The sequence below is a fragment of the Oncorhynchus clarkii genome, chromosome 7 (genome assembly GCF_045791955.1).
Source record: "Oncorhynchus clarkii lewisi isolate Uvic-CL-2024 chromosome 7, UVic_Ocla_1.0, whole genome shotgun sequence".
Classification (NCBI taxonomy): Eukaryota; Metazoa; Chordata; class Actinopteri; order Salmoniformes; family Salmonidae; genus Oncorhynchus; species Oncorhynchus clarkii.
This window is the reverse complement of record NC_092153.1, coordinates 57196143-57217470: the sequence shown is the minus strand read 5'-3', so window position 1 is coordinate 57217470 and position 21328 is coordinate 57196143. Positions and strand designations below refer to the sequence as shown.

The following is a 21328-nucleotide window of genomic DNA, read 5'->3' as shown; positions in this document are numbered from 1 at the left end:
TTAATTCCTTTGCCACATTTTTTTTTTGCAGTATTACTTTAGTGCCTAATTGCAAACAGGATGCATGTTTTGGAATAATTTCACCATGCTCAAAGGGATATTCAGTGCCAGCTTATTTTTTTACCCCTCTATCAATAGGTGCCCTTTGTGAGGCATTGGGCAACCTCCCTGGTCTTTGTTGTTGAACAACCATTATTGGCCACAGACTTACATTTTTACTCCCATACTTATTTAGGCTTGCCATTACAAAAGGGGTTGAATACTTGGCTCAAGCCATTTCAGTTTTGTAAAAAAATCAAAAAACAAAATTCCCCTTTGACATTATGGGATAGTGTGTAGATCAGTCACAAAATCTCAATCCAATTTAAATTCCGGGTGTTACAACAAAATGTGGAAAAAGTCAAGAGATGTGTCATCTTGACTGGTACTGTATGTATGTATGTATGTATGTATGTATGTGTACAGTACCAGTCAAGTTGACACTCATTCAAGCGTTTTTCTTAATATTTTACTATATTGTAGAATAATAGTGAAGACATCAAAACTATGAAACAACACATGGAACCATGTTGTAACCAAAGCGTAACCAAATCAAAATATATATACCCGATAAAATGGATGGCACTGTGATACTTTACTCAGCAAACTGGATGCTATTTTGTAAATGACGTCGCCGAAGTCAAGGATCGGTAGGATAGTCAGTTTTACGAGGGTATGTTTGGCATCATGAGTGAAGGAGGCTTTGTTGCGAAATAGGAAGCCAATTCTGGATTTAATTTTGGATTGCTTAACGTGAGTCAAAGGAGAGTTTACAGTCTAACCAGAAACCTAGGAATTTGTAGTTGTCCACATATTCTAGGTCAGAACCATCCAGAGTAGTGATGCCGCCAGTTGGGCGGGAGGGTGCGTGAAGCGATCGGTTGAAAAGCATGCACTTAGTTTTACTAGCATTTAAAAGCAGTTGGAGGCCACGGAAGGAGTGTTGTATGGCGTTGAAGCTTGTTTGGAGGTTTGTTAGCACAGTGTCCAAAGAAGGGCCAGAAGTATACAGAATGGTGTCGTCTGTGTAGAGGTGGATCTGAGAATCACCTGCAACATGAGCGACATCATTGATATATACAGAGAAGAGAGTCGGCCCGAGAATAGAAGCCTGTGGCACTCCCATAGAGACTGCCAGAGGTCCGGACAACAGGCCATACGATTTGACACACTGAACTCTATCAGAGAAGTAGTTAGTGAACCAGGCGAGGCAGTCATTTGAGAAGCCAAGGCTAATGAGTCTGCCAATAAGAATGTGGTGATTGACAGAGTCGAAAGCCTTGGCCATGTCGATGAAGACGGCTGCTCTTTTATCAATGGCGGTTATGATATCGTTTAGGACCTTGAGCGTGGTTGAGGTGTACCCATGACCTGCTCGGAAACCAAATTGCATAGTGCAGAAGGTACGGTGGGATTCGAAATGGTCGGGTATCTGTTTATTAACTTGGCTTTCAAAGATTTTAGAAAGGCAGGGCAGGATGGATATAGGTTTATAACAGTTCGGGTCTAGAGTGTCTAGCCCCTTTGAAGAGGAGGATGACCACGGCAGCTTTCCAATCTTTGGGAAAAGCGGTTGAATAGGCTAGTAATACAGGTTGCAACAATTGCGGCAGATAATTTTAGGAAGAGTGGGTCCACATTGTCTAGCCCAGCTGATTTGTAGGGATCCAGATTTTGCCGTTTTTTCAGAACATCAGCTGTCTTGATTTGGGTGAAGGAGAATGTTTTTGTGCTGGTCAAGGGCAGTCAAGTCTGGGGTGAAACAAGGGCTATATCTGTTCTTAGTTGTAAATTTTTTGAATGGGGCATGCTTATTTAAGATGGAGGAAAGCGCTATTGAAGAGAAACCAGTGATCGTTTGACTGCGGACCCAGGACGCACGCAGGCAATGAGGCAGTGATCACTGAGATCCTGATTGAAGACAGCAGAGGTGTATTTATAGGGCAGGTTGGTCAGGATGATATCTAAGAGGGTGCCCATGGTTACAGATTTAGGGTTGTACCTGGTAGGTTCCTTAATGATTGTGTTAGATTGAGGGCATCTAGCTTAGATTGTAGGACGGCCTGGGTGTTAAGCACGTCCCAGTTTAGGTGAAGAAAAACTATATATACAAGGGACGGGAGGAGACAATCAAAAAGATATCCCCACTGCAACACCATCTTGGATATGATGACAGCTTTGGAAACTCTTAGCATTCTGTCAACCAGCTTCACCTGGAATGCTTGCCAATAGTCTTGAAGGACTTTCCACATATGCTGAGCACTTGTTGGCTGCTTTTCCTTCACTCTGCAGTCCAACTCATCCCAAACCATCTCAATAGGGTTGAGGTCAGGTGATTGTGGAGGCCAGGTCATCTGATGCAGCACTCCGTCACTCGCCTTCTTGGTCAAATAGCCCTTACACAGCCTGGAGGTGTGTTGGGTCAGTGTCCTGTTGAAAAACAAATTAGTCTCACTAAGCGCAAACAAGATGGGATGGCGTATCGCTGCAGAATGAAATGACTGTAGTCCTAAGAGTAGGCTGCTATGGTTCTTTTGCTCCTGCATGCGTTGGAGCATGTGCAAAGGGGAGTTCCTTCCAGTAGATCACACCTGCAGAATTGTGTGGTCTGGTAGACCATTCTCCTCCTGAATGCCTTCGAGTCTCTGCTTGGCTGGGGTGGCGTGTCCGAAGTAGGTGACAACCTACAACCCTCTGACTCCAGGCCATCATGCGCAACAAGTTGCAGTGTGTGTGCACTTCAACTGAGGTCTGGCATCTCCACTAGCCGCATCCCTTTACCATGTTTGCACCACTGTCGTGTAGCACCAGTAGCACAGGCTCACCGTCAATAGCCCACACTTGTAACATCTAAAGGAAGAGGTTGCCGATGTATTCTCCTGTGTGGGATCTGGTCATGGCTTTGACATTAAGGACTACCTGGACTCTGTTTCAGTCCTTGAAGTGAACAGTTAAACTCAGAGCTTCTGTGGACTCCAACCAGCAATCTGTTGTGAATGCCATACTGTCGCCATCATTTTCAAATGGACATAACTTGTTTTAATTTTCTCCACTACCTTGCTATGTACTTGAATCAGCTTTTCTGTGTGATAAAATATTTGACTTTAGAGTGCATCTGGGTTCTGCTTCAGTCAGCAGCCCCCGAAATCAAACACCTTCAACCACGTTGAATGATTGGACGTCTATGGCTATCATCTCCTTCACCTTTTTGTCATGTTTTTTTGCCCTAGGATCTGAAGGCCCCCCTATTTTCTGTGTTTTGTCAAATATTTGTAGCAGGGTGAGCTGCAGTGTTGCTGGGGAAGAAGTTATTCTCTGTGCATTTGTCCCTGTGCCTCTTCGTAGGCATCGTTGTGTCTCAGTTTCAGGTGAGCCCACAAATTGCTTGTGTTCTTGGCGGTGTCGTGTTTCGAAGGATGCATGGCTCTAGACCTTCGCATCTCCAGAGACCGTACGGGAGCTGCAGCAATGGGACAAGACCGTAACTACCAATCGGAAATCATGAAATTGGGGAGAAAAAGGGGTAAAAAAGTACAACTATTTTGCATTATTATTAACTTGTAGTTTTTACAAAATGAGGGCATTGCGATTTGCTTAGTCATTCAGTGTATAATACGTGTACACAGTATTAATGAAACATGATTTATGGAAGTGGATAATTAAATACAGTAGGCAAAATACTAAATACAGATAGAAGTATTATATTATATCTAGCAATCTAATTGATTAGGCAAGATTTGCATTTGTGCCCTAAAAAGGTTAGGAGATTCCAGCAAAACATTTACCTAGGCCCTGAAGAATGAGCTGCCTCATGCTAGCCAGCTGGACATCAACATACATGTACTTAGCTATGTTTTCATCAATTGCAGGGTTGCAGCCACTGATTTCTGGTAGTTGTCACTTGAAAGGAAAAAAAATCTAAATCACAAAATTTGCTGCTGGCACAACGCTGCCTCTCGCCTTCAAGCATTGCCTGAGTGAACGGCATCAAGTACCTCCACACAACTAGCTAGCTGGCTAGCACTCGTCATGGAAATGGGGATGCCAAAACATGAATTTGGACCAGTCTCTGGCCTGAGAAATGACAACCCATACATCAAAATGTAGCAATGAAGCGCTACTTTGTAACCTTCTGTGTTTTTTCAGTGTCTGAAAACATTTTTCGCAATGAGCACATATAAACAAATAAGATTTTGCAGGTTGAGGTTTCTTAGCACGGCAATTGCTTTACACCCTACTATGACACTTCACGCAACAGTATATGGTCAGTACACATTTTTGGCACTTTATTGAGCTGGCAAGCTTATATTTACTTAGCACTCACCATAGTTCACGGTAGGTCACTCTCCTCTCCGACTGGTGTAGTTACATTGGGTGTCCATTCTTGCTGTAGCGCGCCACGGCAAGATAGGCGTATAGCCATGTAAAGAGTGCCAGCTCCCTCAAGACATAATAATGAAATTGAACAATACAATTTAAAAAAAAAAAGTCTAATTCTATAAAGAACAGCTTTTTGTGCGTTTTCACCACATTTTATATCGGTCCTTTTCAGTGGATTAACCTAAACACTGATTAAGTATATCCTAAAAGGATAATATCAGCAGATAATAAATCGGTTGGGCTCCATTTTATTTGATAAGATTATATTTTGTACAATAAAAAAAATACATACAAAACAACAGATGCATACAAACATACATCCACAACATCACCCCTGCCCAGACCCACCTGCTCACATCTCCAGTCTCAGCATCATTCTCAGCCACATGGTCTCAAACTGCACTATTTTCTTTCTCTCCGTTGCCCACGCATGTTCAACATTGAGACAATAAGGAAACTTTTAGATAAAGCACCAGACAACTTTCTAACTCCGCCCATGACTTTATAACATTCCCAGAAGGCAAGGATTACAGGGTCATTGTTAATTTTACATTTAAGACATGAATCTGCCGTTGTGCTGTAGAATTAGTCTCGAGTAATAAATTATATAAATGAGTTTATACTGGATTAAGCATACATTTTCATGAACTGTAATTCCATTAGTTATGGTCGGACTCTATTTTGAATGACAAGCAATTTTACAAATTCTTGTACTTGCAGACATCAACAGAAAGCTCAAAGACACCTTGGTCATATGATACTCTGAACCTACAGGCTCTATAAAAATGGTAAACACATGGGGGAAGTGAAGTTCAAAAGACAAAAGGTGCTGACAGCTTGCTTTTAAATAGTGGTGCTCTACTGACAGTGTTACTTTAGTCAAAAATGGACTTTGCCCATACAATTTCATAATCCTTCATCTTGTGACATCATACTGGTCCTTTGTCTGGCAATTACATGGAATTTGACCAACCCAGACTGAGATCATTGGGGGTAGGGGAGTGAACCCAGGATGTAGTAGTGGGGGTGGGGCAGTACTTAAAAGGGGGAGCTCCTACATTTCGGGGAGATTGCTGTCGGTTGTGGAGGTTTGGGATTAGCCCCAACCTAGAGGAGATGGTAGGGGGGATTAAGGGCAGAGAAGGGGGAGGGGGAGGGGGTTTGAGGGGTGGCACAGTAGCATTCAAGTTTTTTTTAATCCCCAGCATCAATTACTGTTTTTTGGGGGGTAGGCTTTGGTGGGTTTTTGGGAAGAAGGGGATGGGGTTGTAGTAGTGGTTTGTACAGAGGACGGGGTTGACTGCTGTCATTAAACTCAGTCTAGACTCCAATGTGCCTCGACATTTTGAATAATTGAAATGTATTGGGGCCCCGAGGCTCCAATGTGTGTACTTAACCATAAACATCAATGCCTTTCTTAAAATCAATACACAACATATATATATAGTTTATTTTATTTTACCCCAATTTCGTGGTATCCAATTGTTGTAGTAGCTACTATCTTGTCTCATTGCTACAACTCCCGTACGGGCTCGGGAGAGACGAAGGCTGAATGTCATGCGTCCTCCGATACACAACCCAACCAGCCGCACTGCTTCTTAACACAGCGCACATCCAACCCGGAAGCCAGCCGCACCAATGTGTCGGAGGCTACACCGTGCACCTGGCAACCTTGGCTAGCGCGCACTGCGCCCGGCCCGCCACAGGAGTCTCATTGCTACAACTCCCGTACGGGCTCGGGAGAGACGAAGGCTGAATGTCATGCGTCCTCCGATACACAACCCAACCAGCCGCACTGCTTCTTAACACAGCGCACATCCAACCCGGAAGCCAGCCGCACCAATGTGTCGGAGGCTACACCGTGCACCTGGCAACCTTGGCTAGCGCGCACTGCGCCCGGCCCGCCACAGGAGTCTCATTGCTACAACTCCCGTACGGGCTCGGGAGAGACGAAGGCTGAATGTCATGCGTCCTCCGATACACAACCCAACCCAACCAGCCGCACTGCTTCTTAACACAGCGCAACACAACACAACACAGATCAGACAAGGAGATCCGACCAATCCCTCCCTAACTCGGACGACGCTAGGCCAATTGTGCGTCGCCCCACGGACCTCCCGGTCGCGGCCGGTTACGACAGAGCCTGGGCGCGAACCCAGGGACTCTGATGGCACAGCTGGCGCTGCAGTACAGCGCCCTTAACCACTGCGCCACCCGAGAGGCCCTACAAGTATATATTTTTAAACCTGCATATTTAGTTAAAAGAAATCCAGGTTAGCAGGCAATATTAACCAGGTGAAATTGTGTCACTTCTTTTGCGTTCATTGCACACAGTGTCAGGGTATATGCAACAGTTTGGGCAGCCTGGCTCATTGCGTTCTAATTTGCCAGAATTTTACATAATTATGACATAACATTGAAGGTTGTGCAATGTAACAAGAATATATAATTTGACCTAAGGCTCGTATTTCTGTGTGTTTATTATAGTTAAGTCTATGATTTGATATTTGATAGAGCAGTCTGACTGAGGGGTGGTAGGCAGCAGCAGGCTCGTAATAGTCAAAGGTATATGGTTTAGAGAGAAATAGTCGACACGTTATAATTCCTGTAATAACTTGTGACTGAACTTGAAAGGGGTTCCTTCGTTATTTTACCGTTCATGTCTTCCATAGAGAATATCTACTTCAAATGAGGCCCGTGTAAATGTCACTAGGATAAGGTAACGTTTGTCAAAATATTTTCATAAATCCACTCTACAAAAAAAATGATCTTCGCTTATATTTAGCCAATATTGATCAGTTACCTTGTCCTATTGATATCTACACAGTTATAAAATTGGCAAGGTGGTGAAAGCCTACACGAAACAGACCTTATTTTAAGTGAATCTAAAAATATCCTATGGAATAAATGAATGACGAAACCGCTTTTCAGATTTTGCTAGAAGGTGTCATGGGAATTATGACTCACACTTTGGTAGTCATTTTTACCATGTCCATTATTAAAATAGGATTTCCTGCATATAGAAATTATAGTTTTTGTTTTCAACATTCATCACAGGTAACTTCAACTCTTTTTATTCAAACAGTTGAGAGTATTTGTCTCCTAAGCAGACTCTTCAGTATCATTGTCACTTCAGAGCTGTGTGTGTGTTTTTTTACAGATGGCATAGAAAAGCAGAGCACCAGTGTGGGACTATTACATGGAATTGGCACCAGGGAAAGCAAGGTGTCTTATTTGTGATAAAGATGTAAGCATGGGTTCAGCAACGGCTAAATCAAAAAATACCACCACTGTGGAATCACCTTAAGAACACCCATCCAAAAGCCCATATGTATTATATTAAGTTAAAATAAGTGTTCATTCAGTATCGTTGCAATTGTCATTATTACAAAAACACACACACACACACACACTTTAAAAATCGGCCGATTAATCGGTATCCGCTTTTTTTTGTCCTCCAATAATCGGTATCGGTGTTGAAAAATCATAAGCGGTCGACCTCTAATTCAGACCCTTTACTCAATAGTTTGTTGAAGCACCCTTGGTGGTGATTACAGCCTGAGAGTCTTTTTTGGGTATGACGCTACAAGCTTGGCACACCTGTATTTGGAGAGTTTCTCCCATTCTTCTCTGTCAGGTTGGATGGGGAGTGTTGCTGCACAGCTGTTTTTAAGTCTCTCCAGAGATGTTAGATCAGGCTCAAGTCCGGGACTTGTCCCGAAGCTACTCCTGCGTTGTCTTGGCTGTGTGCTTCGCTGTCCTATTGGAAGGTGAACCTTCACCACAGTCTGAGGTCCTGAGTGCTCGGAGCAGGTTTCCATCAAGGACCTCCCTGTGCTTTTCTCCGTTCAGTCCCTGCCACTGAAAAACATCCCCACGACATGATGGCGCCACCCCCATGCTTCACCGTAACGATGGTGCCAGGTTTCCTCCAGACGTGATGCTTGGCATTCAGACCAAAGAGTTCAATCTTGGTTTTATCAGACCAGAGAATCTTGTTTCTGCCTTTTGGCAAGCTCCAAGCGGGTGGTCATGTGCCTTTTACTGAGGAGTGGCTTCTGTCTGGCCACTATACCATAAAGGCCTGATTGGTGGAGCACTGTAGAGATGGTTGTCCTTCTGGAAGGTTCTCCCATCTCCACAGAGGAACTCACGTCAGAGTGACCATGGGGTTCTTGGTCAAGTCCCTGACCAATATCCTTTTCCCCCCTATTGCTCAGTTTGGCTGGGCCGCCAGCTCTAGGAAGAATTTTGGTGTTCCAAACTCCTTCCATTTAAGAATGATGGAGACCACTATGTTCTTGGGGACCTTCAATGCTGCAGAAATATTTTGGTACCCTTCCCCAGATCTGTGCCACAACACAATCCTGTCTCGGAGCTCTATGGACAATTCCTTCGACCTCATTGCTTGGTTTTTGCTCTGACATGCACTGTCAACTAAGGGACCTTATATAGACAGGTGTGTGCTTTTTGAAATCATGTCCAATCAATTGAATTTACCACAGGTGGACTCCAATCAAGTTTTAGAAACATCAAGGATGATCAATGGAAAGAGGATGCACCTGAGCTCAATTTCTCATAGGGTCTAAATACTTATGTAAATAAGGAATCTATTTTTATTTTTAATACATTTTCAAAAAAATCTAAAAACCTGTTTTCGCTTTGTCATTAAATCAAATCAAATCAAATTTATTTATATAGCCCTTCGTACATCAGCTGATATCTCAAAGTGCTGTACAGAAACCCAGCCTAAAACCCCAAACAGCAAGCAATGCAGGTGTAGAAGCACGGGGTATTAAGGGGTATTGTGTGTAGATTGAGGAAATTGTTGTTTTTAATCAATTTCAGAATAAGGCCGTAAGTAACGTAACAAAATGTGGAAAAAGTCAAGGGGTCTGAATACTTTCCGAAGGCACTGTATTTATTTTTGGGGGCATAAGCAAAGGCTTTAATTTCTGTTCAAACAGATGGAAAAGTAAAAAAATATATCTACCGGAAACAAAAGCCTTAAAATATATTAGAAATAAATCAAAAAACACAATAATGTAGAAGTAAAAACCCCTGGCCACTACACTGAACAAAAATATAAAAATGCAAGTGTTGGTTCCATGGCTTATGAACTGAAATAAAATATCTTATTATCTCTCTCAAATTTTGTTTACATACCTGTTAGTGAGCATCCACCTGACAGGTGTGGCATATCAAGAAGCTGATTAAACAGCATGACCATTACACAGGTGCACCTTGTGCTGGAGACAATAAAAGGCCACTCTATGTGCAGTTTTGTCACACAACAAAATAGTTAAAAAGGTAGTCCTTGTGCATAGAGGAGCCGCAAGTTGCTCCCGGGTCTGCGGACCCACATCCTCAGTGAGAAAAACATTTGTGCCTCCCCCCCATGTTTTAGAGTTAATTTTGTGTAATTCTACACATTTTGCCATGGGGTGGAGAGAAATGTTTTCCCCCCCTGGCCAGGAATTCGACAATGATAACAAGTTTAGATAGTTTAGCAGCCAGCTAACTCCCAAACTAACTCTCAACATTTTTGACATGGGCTAATTGAGAAAAACTGCTGATGCACGACCCCATTTTAAAAAATTGCACCTTGTGTATTCTACTATTCTAAACTTGCAACAATAAGTTGAGACCCCAAAAAGCTGAATAAGCTTAATGTTGATAGAAGCCTAATTGAAAGTGTAACCAGAACCCTGAAAATATAAGGCTTCAAGAACATGAATAGCTAAAGTAGTGAGAAATGAAAGGGTATTATGACTTGCTGTAGGTAGTGTAGTTAAGTGCTGATACTCTAGACGAGGAGGGAGGAAAGCGCACCAGGCCAGGCGCAGCACCTGATGAAGACACCCAGACGCCACCACGCAGAAAACACACTCTACTCACCCTATCCTCCCCCTCCGACTATCCCACTCAAATCGATACAAAGGAAGTGTGTGTGTGCACGCACGCTTGTGCACATGCTCCTGTTATTGTATCTGTGCTCTCAGTCTTTGATTCTAGTTGGCTTTCTAAACATAGGTTCAGTGATCTCAGATAAGCAGGCAGTGTGTTCCTCGCATGATACTTAGTCCGTGGGGAGGCATGTTAACATTCATGTGATGGAATGGCCATTTGCCATGTTCGGTCAGTGTTTGGTTGAAGAATGATTGGGAAGCAAGAGGGAAAACTGCAAGCCTGAGAAACACCAGCATCAGAAAACATGATAATTTGATCGGTGAGAAGAACATGTAGGTTATGCTGGAACAAAATATGTTTCCATGTCAACATACTTTGATCAATGAAGGCCAGAGCGAGGTCTGTTCAAAAGAGTTCCCATTTATTTTAAACAGACAGTAAAACCAGATACATAATAGGCAGGCAGCCCAAACTTGTGAGTACTTGATTTGATTTTTCCCCCTGGTTATAGTGCCCATGGGAGACTGGCCTCAGATACTCAGAGCCTTGACACAGGAGTCCTTGGAGACAGGATGCAGCGTGTCAATTTGAGACGGAGAAAAAAAACATTGAAAATCAATGAGCAACTACAGAAGAGTAGATAATGCAGTTGATAGAAATTAGATAATAGGGTAAAACAGACCTCTTTAATTTACTAAATGACTCATTTGGTAAAAGATATGCATTTGTAAAATGCTTTCAGCATTAGCCCCTCAATGTAATTACATGCCTGTTTTGTAGATCCCATGAACTGCGCTTAATCTTACTACAGTCCAGCTCATCCCATCTCACCCGCAGTCTAAAATACTTCTCCCTTTCCACGTATCACAAACCCAAGGAACGAGAGCTGGTCACTCTCCCTGTAACCTCTTCTTTAAACATCTCAATCATACCGTTTCACAAACAATTCCCTGTTTGTCTTTAAGCTTGTTTACTCTGATGCTCTTTATCAACAAGGATGTACATGCCGAGTTGTAAAGGCCAGGGATTTTTCATATTTTCAAAAGAGCCCTGAAGTGAAGGAACCTTCTCACCCCCCAACCTTGATACAAGGTACAGCTGTGGTTTAGAGTTTCCCCTGGGCTTGAGTGGTTAAGCAAAGTCATTTGGGGTCTTTTATTCAGTGTGGTATAGATACAGTGGGGCAAAAAAAGTTGTCAGCCACCAATTGTGCAAGTTCTCCCACTTAAAAAGATGAGAGGCCTGTAATTTTCATCATAGGTACACTTCAACTATGACAGACAAAATGAGAAAAAAAATCCAGAAAATCACATTATTATATTATGCATTTATTTGCAAATTATGGTGGAAAATAAGTATTTGGTCACCTACAAGCAAGATTTGTCTCTCACAGACCTGTAACTTCTTCTTTAAGAGGCTGTCCTCCCCTCGTTACCTGTATTAATGGCACGTTTGAACTTGTTATCAGTATAAAAGACACCTGTCCACAACCTCAAACAGTCACACTCCAAACTTCACTATGGCCAAGACCAAAGAGCTGTCAAAGGACACCAGAAACAAAATTGTAGACCTGCACCAGGCTGGGAAGACTGAATCTGCAATAGATAAGCAGCTTGGTTTGAAGAAATCAATTGTGGGAGCAATTATTAGGAAATGGAAGACATACAAGACCACTGATAATCTCCCTCGATCTGGGGCTCCACGCAAGATCTCACCCGGTGGGGTCAAAATTATCCCAAGAACAGTGAGCAAAAATCCCAGAACCACACTGGGTGACCTAGTGAATGACCTGCAGAGAGCTGGGACCAAAGTAACAAAGCCTACCATCAGTAACACACTATGCCGCCAGGGACTCAAATCCTGCAGTGCCAGACGTGTCCCCCTGCTTAAGCCAGTACATGTCCAGGCCCGTCTGAAGTTTGCTAGAGAGCATTTGGATGATCCAGAAGAAGATTGGGAGAATGTCATGTGGTCAGATGAAACCAAAATATAACTTTTTGGTAAAAACTAAATTTGTCGTGTTTGGAGGACAAAGAATGCTGAGTTGCATCCAAAGAACACCATACCTACTGTGAAGCATCATGCTTTGGGGCTGTTTTTCTGTAAGGGACCAGGACGACTGATCCGTGTAAAGGAAAGAATGAATGGGGCCATGTATCGTGAGATTTTGAGTGAAAACCTCCTTCCATCAGCAAGGGCATTGAAGATTAAACGTGGCTGGGTCTTTCAGCATGACAATGATCCCAAACACTCCGCCCGGGCAACGAAGGAGTGGCTTCGTAAAAAGCATTTCAAGGTCCTGGAGTGGCCTAGCCAGTTTCCAGATCTCAACCCCATAGACAATCTTTGGAGGGAGTTGAAAGTCCGTGTTGACCAGCAACAGCCCCAAAACATCACTGCTCTAGAGGAGATCTGCATGGAGGAATGGGCCAAAATACCAGCAACAGTGTGTGAAAACCTTGTGAAGACATACAGAAAACGTTTGACCTCTGTCATTGCCAACAAAGGGTATATAACAAAGTATTGAGATAAACTTTTGTTATTGACCAAATACTTATTTTCCACCATAGTTTGCAAATAAATTCATTAAAATCCTACAATGTGATTTTCTGGATTTTTTAAAATAATTTTGTCTGTTGTCATAGTTGAAGTGTACCTATGATGAACATTACAGGCCTCTCATCTTTTTAACGAGTCCGAAGAGAAGGATATCCTGCTTTCACTCTAACAGTTCCAGATCCACACATTTTGTGTGAAGAAAAGACGCAGGAAAAGGGGCCGCAGATCGGGCAGCCTTCTGAGAATCTGTAGGCGATCGAGTAAACTCCCATTGCCATTAGTTCTTCTTGCCAACGTGCAAAATTGATGACCTACGATTAAGCTTATCCTATCAACAGGACATCAAAAACATATTCTTTTTCACTGAGACGTGGCTGAACGATGATAAGGACAATATAGAACTGGCGGGATTTTCCATGCTCCGGCGGAACCGAGACGCTACCTCTGGTAAGAAGAGGGGTGGGGGTGTGTGTCTATTTGTCAATAACAGCTGGTGCGCGATGTCTAATATTAAAGAAGTATCAAGGTATTGCTCACCTGAGGTAGAGTACCTTATGATAAGCTGTAGACCATCTACCAAGAGAGTTCTCATCTCTATTATTCATAGCCATCTATTTACCAACACAGAACTAAGCTGGCACTAAGACCGCTCTCAACGAACTCTTTAAGGCCATAAGCAAACAAGAAAATGCTCACCCAGAAGCAGTGCTCCTAGTGGCCAGGGACTTTAATGCAGGCAAACTTAAATCAGTTTTACCAGCATGTCACATGTGCAACCAGAGAGAAAAAAATATCCACTCAGTGGATTTACTCCACACAGAGCTCTCCATTTGGCAAATCTGACCATAATTATATCCTCCTGATTCCTGCTTACAAGCAAAAACAAAAGCAGGAAGTACCAGTGACTCACTCAATACAGAAGTGGTCAGATGCTACACTAGAGGACTGTTTTGCTAGCACAGACTGGAATATGTTCCAGGTTTCATCCAATGGCATTGAGGAGTACACCACCTCAGTCATCGGCTTCATCAGTAAATGCATCGACGACGTCGTCCCCACAGTGACTGTACGTACATATCCCAACCAGAAGCCATGGATTACAGGCAAAATCCACATCGAGCTAAAGGCTGGAGCTGCTGCTGTCAAGGAGCGGAACACTTATCCAGATGCTTATAAGAAATCCCACTATGCCCTCAGGCGAACCATCAAACAAGCAAAGCGTCAATACAGGATTAAGACTGAATCCTACTACACAGACGAGCGTCAGAGCCGGATGTGGCAGGGCCTGAAAACTACTACGGATTACAAAAGGGAAATCCAGACGCGAGCTGCCCATTGACGCAAGCCTACCAGACAAGCTAAATGCCTTTTATGCTCGCTTCGAGGCAAGCAACACTGAAACATGCACGAGAGCACCAGCTGTTCTGGATGACTGAGTGATAATGCTCTCGGTAGCCGATGTGAACAAAAGCTTTAAACAGGTCAACATTCACAAAGCCGCTGGGCCAGACTGATTACCAGGATGTGTACTCAAAGCATGCGCAAACCTACTGGCAAGTGTCTTCACTTGACATTTTCAACCTCTCCCTGACCTAGTCTGTATACCTACATGTTTCAAACGGACCACAATAGTCCCTGTGCCCAAGGAAGTGAAGGTAACCTGCCTAAATGATTACGCCCCGTGGCACTCACGTCGGTAGCCATGAAGTGCTTTGAAAGGCTGGTCATGGCTCACATCAACAGCATCCTCCCGGACACCCTAGACCCACTCCAATTCGCATACCGCCCCAACAGATCCACAGATGACGCAATCTCAATCGCACTCCACACTGCCCTTTCTCACCTGGACAAAAGAAACACCTATGTGAGAATGCTGTTCATTGACTACAGCTCAGCGTTCAACACCATAGTGCCCACGAAGCTCATCACTAAGCTAAGGACTCTGGGACAAAACACCTCCCTCTGCAACTGGATCCTGGACTTCCTGATGGGCCGCCGCCAGGTGGTAAGAGTAGGCAACAACACGTCTGCCACGCTGATCCCTAACACTGAGGTCCCTCAAGGGTGTATACTTAGTCCCCTCCTGTAGTCCCGGTTCACCCACGACTGTGTGGCCAAGCACGACTCCAACACCCTCATTAAGTTCTGACGACACAACAGTGGTAGGCCTGATCACTGACGAAACGGCCTATAGGGAGGTGGTCAGAGAACTGGCAGTGTGGTTCCAGGACAACAACCTCTCCCTCAATGCGAGTCAGAGAAAGGAGACGATCGTGGACTACAGGAAAACGTAGGCTGAACAGGCCCCCATTAACATTGGCATGGCTGTATTGGAGTGGGTCGAGAGTTTCAAGTTCTTTGGTGTCCACATCACCAAACTACCATGGTCCAAACATACCAAGACTGTCGTGAAGAGGGCACGACAAAACCTTTTCCCCCTCAGGAGACTGGAAAGATTTGGCATGGTGGTAGGCATAGGCAACAACCCATCTGCCACGCTGATCCTGAACACTGAGGCCCCTCAGGGGTGCATGATTAGTGGCCAAGCACGATTCCAACACCATCATTAAGTTTGCTGACAACAGAACAGTGGTAGGCCTGATCACCAACAACGATGAGACAGTCTATAGGGAGGTAGTCAGAGACCTGGCAGTGTGGTGCCAGGACAACAACCTCTATCAACGTGACAAGACAAAGAAGCGGATTGTGGACTATAGGAAAAGGAAGGCCGAACAGGCCCCCATTAACATCGACAGGGCTGTAGTGGAGCGGGTTCCTTGGTGTCCACATCAACAAAATATCATGGTCCAAACACACCAAGAAAATTGTGAAGAGGGCACGACAACACATTTTCCCCCCCAGGAGACTGAAAAGATTTGGCATGGGTCCTCAGATCCTCAAAAAGAGGATAGTGTGTACGGCCAGTACATCACTGGGGCCAAGCTTCTTGACATCCAGGACCATATACTAGGCGGTGTCAGAGGAATTACTCAAAAGAATTATCAACGACTCCAGTCACCAAAGTCATGGACTGCACGGCAAGCGGTACCAGAGCACCAAGTCTAGGACCAAAAGGCTCTAACAGCTTCTACTCCCAAGTCATAAGACTGATGAACAATTAATCAAATGGCAACCGGATTATTTACATTGAATCTCCCCCTTTTGTTTTTTTACACTGCTGCTACTCGCTTTATTATCTATGCATAGTCATTTTACCTCAATTAACCTGTACCCCTGCACATTGACTAGGCACCGATACCCCCTGTATATAGCCTCATTATAGCTATGTACATTTATTGTGTTACCTTGTGATTGATTTGATTTTTTAAAACTTTATTTGATACTGTATACTCGTTGTTGGTTTGGGATTGAAATGGGATGTGCGGGGGTTCACGAGTGGCTTTTTACTATTTATTTGGAATCCTCATGTCTTACTTACTAACCAGGTTGTGACAAAACCATCTGTAGAGTTGAAAATGCAATGGAAACCAATTAAACTTGAATTGTTTTTATTATTGCGGGAATTTATGTGCTCTACGTCATCAAGTTGATAGAAACATATCTTTCCGATTTTTTTTTATATTTGCATGAAAATCTGTCACTAATACATTTTTATATTTTTGGGGGGTCCAAATCAGAGGTTTTGTACTGTATTTATTGAATATTATATGAATCATATTTTTTTTTTAAATGGCCAATGAGGGGAGCAATCAATTAGCTTAATTTCTCAGATTAAATTATATTTCAACAAAATAATGCTGCAGGAATACTAATATCTGCTTCTAACTAGAGAAAGTATTTGTGAACAATCTAAGATGGTGGGTTTCAAAATCCTATTTTTTGTGCTTTTTGAGGTGGAACAACCCTTGGGCCATAGTGATGTTAAAAACAGGTGTTTGGTGTGTTACTGAAGTCAAGCACAGTACAGGTATTGTTTGGTGACAGGGCTGTGTGAAGGGAGTGGGGGAGGGGGAAAGAGGAAGGGTAGAGAGAAGGAGAAAAGTGGCAAACTGAACATTGTCTTGTACATTGTTATGTGATGTTTATGATGTCACTGGGTTATGATGTTTTGGTATTTCAATTGTCTGTCATAATTAAAACTACCAAATGTAGTGTTGTGCCATTCAGGTCACTTTATGTCATAATCATGTTAATTACCAGATTTTCATGTCACAGTTATGCAAACTATTTATTTAGTTAGTTTTTTCAGTATAATGTCATAATGAGTTAAGTTCAAATTCAACACACACCTTTTTCATCAACGCAAATCTTCCTAAACTCAACAGATAGAAGGCGGATGTGGGTACGGCAGACCCGCGAGCAGCTGCGGCCCCTCATGAGTTCAGATTTTTTGTGGCCCCCACCCCCTTCAAAGTTGCCTAAAGTCACAAAACTGGAGAACAGCAATCAAATAGGCCTACAGAAACAGGACTTAAAAGGTTGAAACAGGCTCAAACTTTCACAATGAGTCAGTTGCAAAGAAAAGCTGTGATTTTTTTATTCAGGCTTTTAACACCATTCAGTCTGGCAGATTAGATAACAAGCTGGAAAATCACCATTATCCAACTTTTTGGGCTTTAAAAAAAATATCAAAACATGGATACAACAGAGCCCCTTGCTGTGCCCAGATTAAATGTAAAAGGACTGTATACAGTGCCTTGCGAAAGTATTCGGCCCCCTTGAACTTTGCGACCTTTTACCACATTTCAGGCTTCAAACATAAAGATATAAAACTGTATTTTTTTATGAAGAATCAACAACAAGTGGGACACAATCAAGAAGTGGAACGACATTTATTGGATATTTCAAACTTTTTTAACAAATCAAAAACTGAAAAATTGGGCGTGCAAAATTATTCAGCCCCCTTAAGTTAATACTTTGTAGCGCCACCTTTTGCTGCGATTACATCTGTAAGTCGCTTGGGGTATGTCTCTATCAGTTTTGCACATCGAGAGACTGAAATGTTTTCCCATTCCTCCTTGCAAAACAGCTCGAGCTCAGCGAGGTTGGATGGAGAGCATTTGTGAGCAGCAGTTTTCAGTTCTTTCCACAGATTCTCGATTGGATTCAGGTCTGGACTTTGACTTGGCCATTCTAACACCTGGATATGTTTATTTTTGAACCATTCCATTGTAGATTTTGCTTTATGTTTTGGATCATTGTCTTGTTGGAAGACAAATCTCCGTCCCAGTCTCAGGTCTTTTGCAGACTCCATCAGGTTTTCTTCCAGAATGGTCCTGTATTTGGCTCCATCCATCTTCCCATCAATTTTAACCATCTTCCCTGTCCCTGCTGAAGAAAAGCAGGCCCAAACCATGATGCTGCCACCACCATGTTTGACAGTGGGGATGGTGTGTTCAGCTGTGTTGCTTTTACACCAAACATAACGTTTTGCATTGTTGCCAAAAAGTTCAATTTTGGTTTCATCTGACCAGAGCACCTTCTTCCACATGTTTGGTGTGTCTCCCAGGTGGCTTGTGGCAAACTTTAAAACAACACTTTTAATGGATATCTTTAAGAAATAGCTTTCTTCTTGCCACTCTTCCATAAAGGCCAGATTTGTGCAATATACGACTGATTGTTGTCCTATGGACAGAGTCTCCCACCTCAGCTGTAGATCTCTGCAGTTCATCCAGAGTGACCATGGGCCTCTTGGCTGCATCTCTGATCAGTCTTCTCCTTGTATGAGCTGAAAGTTTAGAGGGACGGCCAGGTCTTGGTAGATTTGCAGTGGTCTGATACTACTTCCATTTATTTCAATATTATCGCTTGCACAGTGCTCCTTGGGATGTTTAAAGCTTGGGAAATCTTTTTGTATCCAAATCCGGCTTTAAACTTCTTCACAACAGTATCTCGGACCTGCCTGGTGTGTTCCTTGTTCTTCAAGATGCTCTCTGCGCTTTTAACGGACCTCTGAGACTATCACAGTGCAGGTGCATTTATACGGAGACTTGATTACACACAGGTGGATTGTATTTATCATCATTAGTCATTTAGGTCAACATTGGATCATTCAGAGATCCTCACTGAACTTCTGGAGAGAGTTTGCTGCACTGAAAGTAAAGGGGCTGAATAATTTTGCACGCCCAATTTTTCAGTTTTTGATTTGTTAAAAAAGTTTGAAATATCCAATAAATGTTGTTCCATTTCATGATTGTGTCCCACTTGTTGTTGATTCTTCACAAAAAAATACAGTTTTATATCTTTATGTTTGAAGCCTGAAATGTGGCAAAAGGTTGCAAAGTTCAAGGGGGCCGAATACTTTCGCAAGGCACTGTACATGCAATCTGTGTTTGATAAGACAACGCTGAAGACAAGCACCCAACCACAGTAGAGCCAAACCATATCATCCATGTTATTCAAACATGAGTGCACAATTAGGGGGTTTATCAGGAGGGACAGACTGTTTATAGACCTTGAAAAGCACTAAAGGCCAGGGAGAAGAGGAACTGAGGCTGAGGGGGGGTGTTCTGTTTGCTCATTGTTGAACAGTTCGTTGAGTGAGTGAAAAAGGCAGCTTCTTGCTGCATTACAGTTGTATCAGTCCTCCATTGATCTGCTCCATCAGATGAGGTTCATGTTCACTGGGGCTGCATGTTCATGCAGAGGGTGGGGGTGTAGCAGCAGTGGACCTGCCCCTGGGTAGCCTACAAGATGGAGGTCGCCTCTTTCTGCCTAACTTCATCCCTGCCCTCATTTCTGACACAAAAGCACCCAGACTTCAACTGAACGAGGTGCATGAACCCACTCTCTCACGTTCTGCTGCTGGCCCTGACAACCTCTAAGGTTCGACTGTCAGATTCACATAACATCGCTCTCCATCTCTGACACACACACTGCCCTGACTACTGTAAGGTACGTCCCTCAGCTTCTCTGTTTAACATCCAATTTCCTCCTTTATAAATTAAATATTGTATCCAATAATGATAGCTACAGTGTAAGCCATAGTGTACTCAGGCTGATGGGTAGAACACCACACAATGGCTCATTTTGCAATGTACAGCAGCTCTTGAAAGCTAAATAGGTCAGCCTCAGTCCCTCATTGTGTTGTAGTTTCAGCAAAAGCTTATTGAGAGCTTCACTTTAAAAACCACTCGTTATCGTGTGTGCAGAGCATAGTCTACACACTATCAGAAACTGTTAAAAAGCAGATAAGCAAATATGTTCTCACTGAAAATGATGAAAAAACAAACTCACATTTAGGAATAAGGATATCATACCTGTATGAATCTGAGCATGAAGCTGATAATATGATATGTAATATTATGTGGGCTTTTATTATAAATAAAACCAATATTTCCATATTAGCTTTTGAGAATACAGCAAATGCCTTCATTTAACTTTGATCAGATGACTCAAACTGCTGCTATTTGATTATTGTGTTGGGTGTCAAGGAATGGTGGAAGATCCTTGGTAGATAGCTAACCTTGACTGTTCTTACCAAATCCAAAAAATGTGCTCTCTGAGATGTTAACTTACTAACGTGATCGTAGCTGACAATTAGCTACTAGCTGGCCAGAGACCTAGCTGGCGTTGTGATATTCTCAAGTAGATAGCTAGTTATGATGCATCTTTAAACAACGCAGTGAAGAGGGGTATGTAGCTGCTTCTCTTAATTTATTTATGCTATATTTAAACAATGAACTACCAGTAAAAAATAAATAAAAATAAAAATCAGGTCCAATTTGCGAACTCGGCTTGCTTGATACCAAATAACGTTACGTGCGCCATGTTGTTGTGCCAAGCGATGTCAGCCCCAGTCGCACAAACCAAGTAAATAAATACACACAGGCGTAAAAAAAACCCCATTATACTCACCATCATAACTTCTGAATAAGCCCAGGACGAGAAGCGTTAACAATATTTGTTTCTTAGCCATGATCGTTATATTCCCATTGCATTGCATTAATATGTTGGGTGGTGTGGTATTGACAGCAGTGCGAGACACAACCAATGATTTAAATATACATCATTGGACACACAGCTCCAGCCAGCCAGCAGACAGACGCCTTAAAGGGGTGTGGAGAATTTAAAGGAGAGGAATGGCTAACTAGCTGTTATTTTGAAGTAGGGCGATAAAATAAACTAGATAAGATTAGAAAGCACAATGTAACGTCTGGTCAAGGCTTAAAATATAAACTTTAAATTCAAATAATGTAATATGATAATGTGATTTTATACCCAGGTGGTTTAAATATTGAATAGGCCTTTAACATCGTATGTACCACCCACATAGAACATGATCTCTCTAATATTTTTAAAATGTAACTTGGCAAGTCACCTAAGAACAAATTCTTATTTACAAAACTGCCTTGTTCAGGGGTAGAATTTTTACCTTGTCAGCTCAGGGATTAAATCAGGCAACCTTTCAGTTACTGGACCAGTGCTCTAACCACTAGTAAACCACCCCAGTAAAGCTGCCCCAATAAGAATACCCATA

At 42.7% G+C, this 21328-nt stretch overlaps 1 protein-coding gene across 1 annotated transcript in view; it reads right to left on the bottom strand.

Moving 5' to 3' along the window:
* LOC139413527 (activin receptor type-1B-like) overlaps positions 1-20891 on the bottom strand; it is a 32461-nt gene extending 11570 nt beyond the window's left edge. The window contains exon 1 of the mRNA XM_071161024.1: positions 20707-20891. Within this exon, the coding sequence (XP_071017125.1) occupies positions 20707-20794 (88 nt within the window). The 5' untranslated portion in view covers positions 20795-20891. The remainder of the gene's footprint in view (positions 1-20706) is intronic.
* Between the last annotated feature and the right edge of the window lie 437 nt (positions 20892-21328).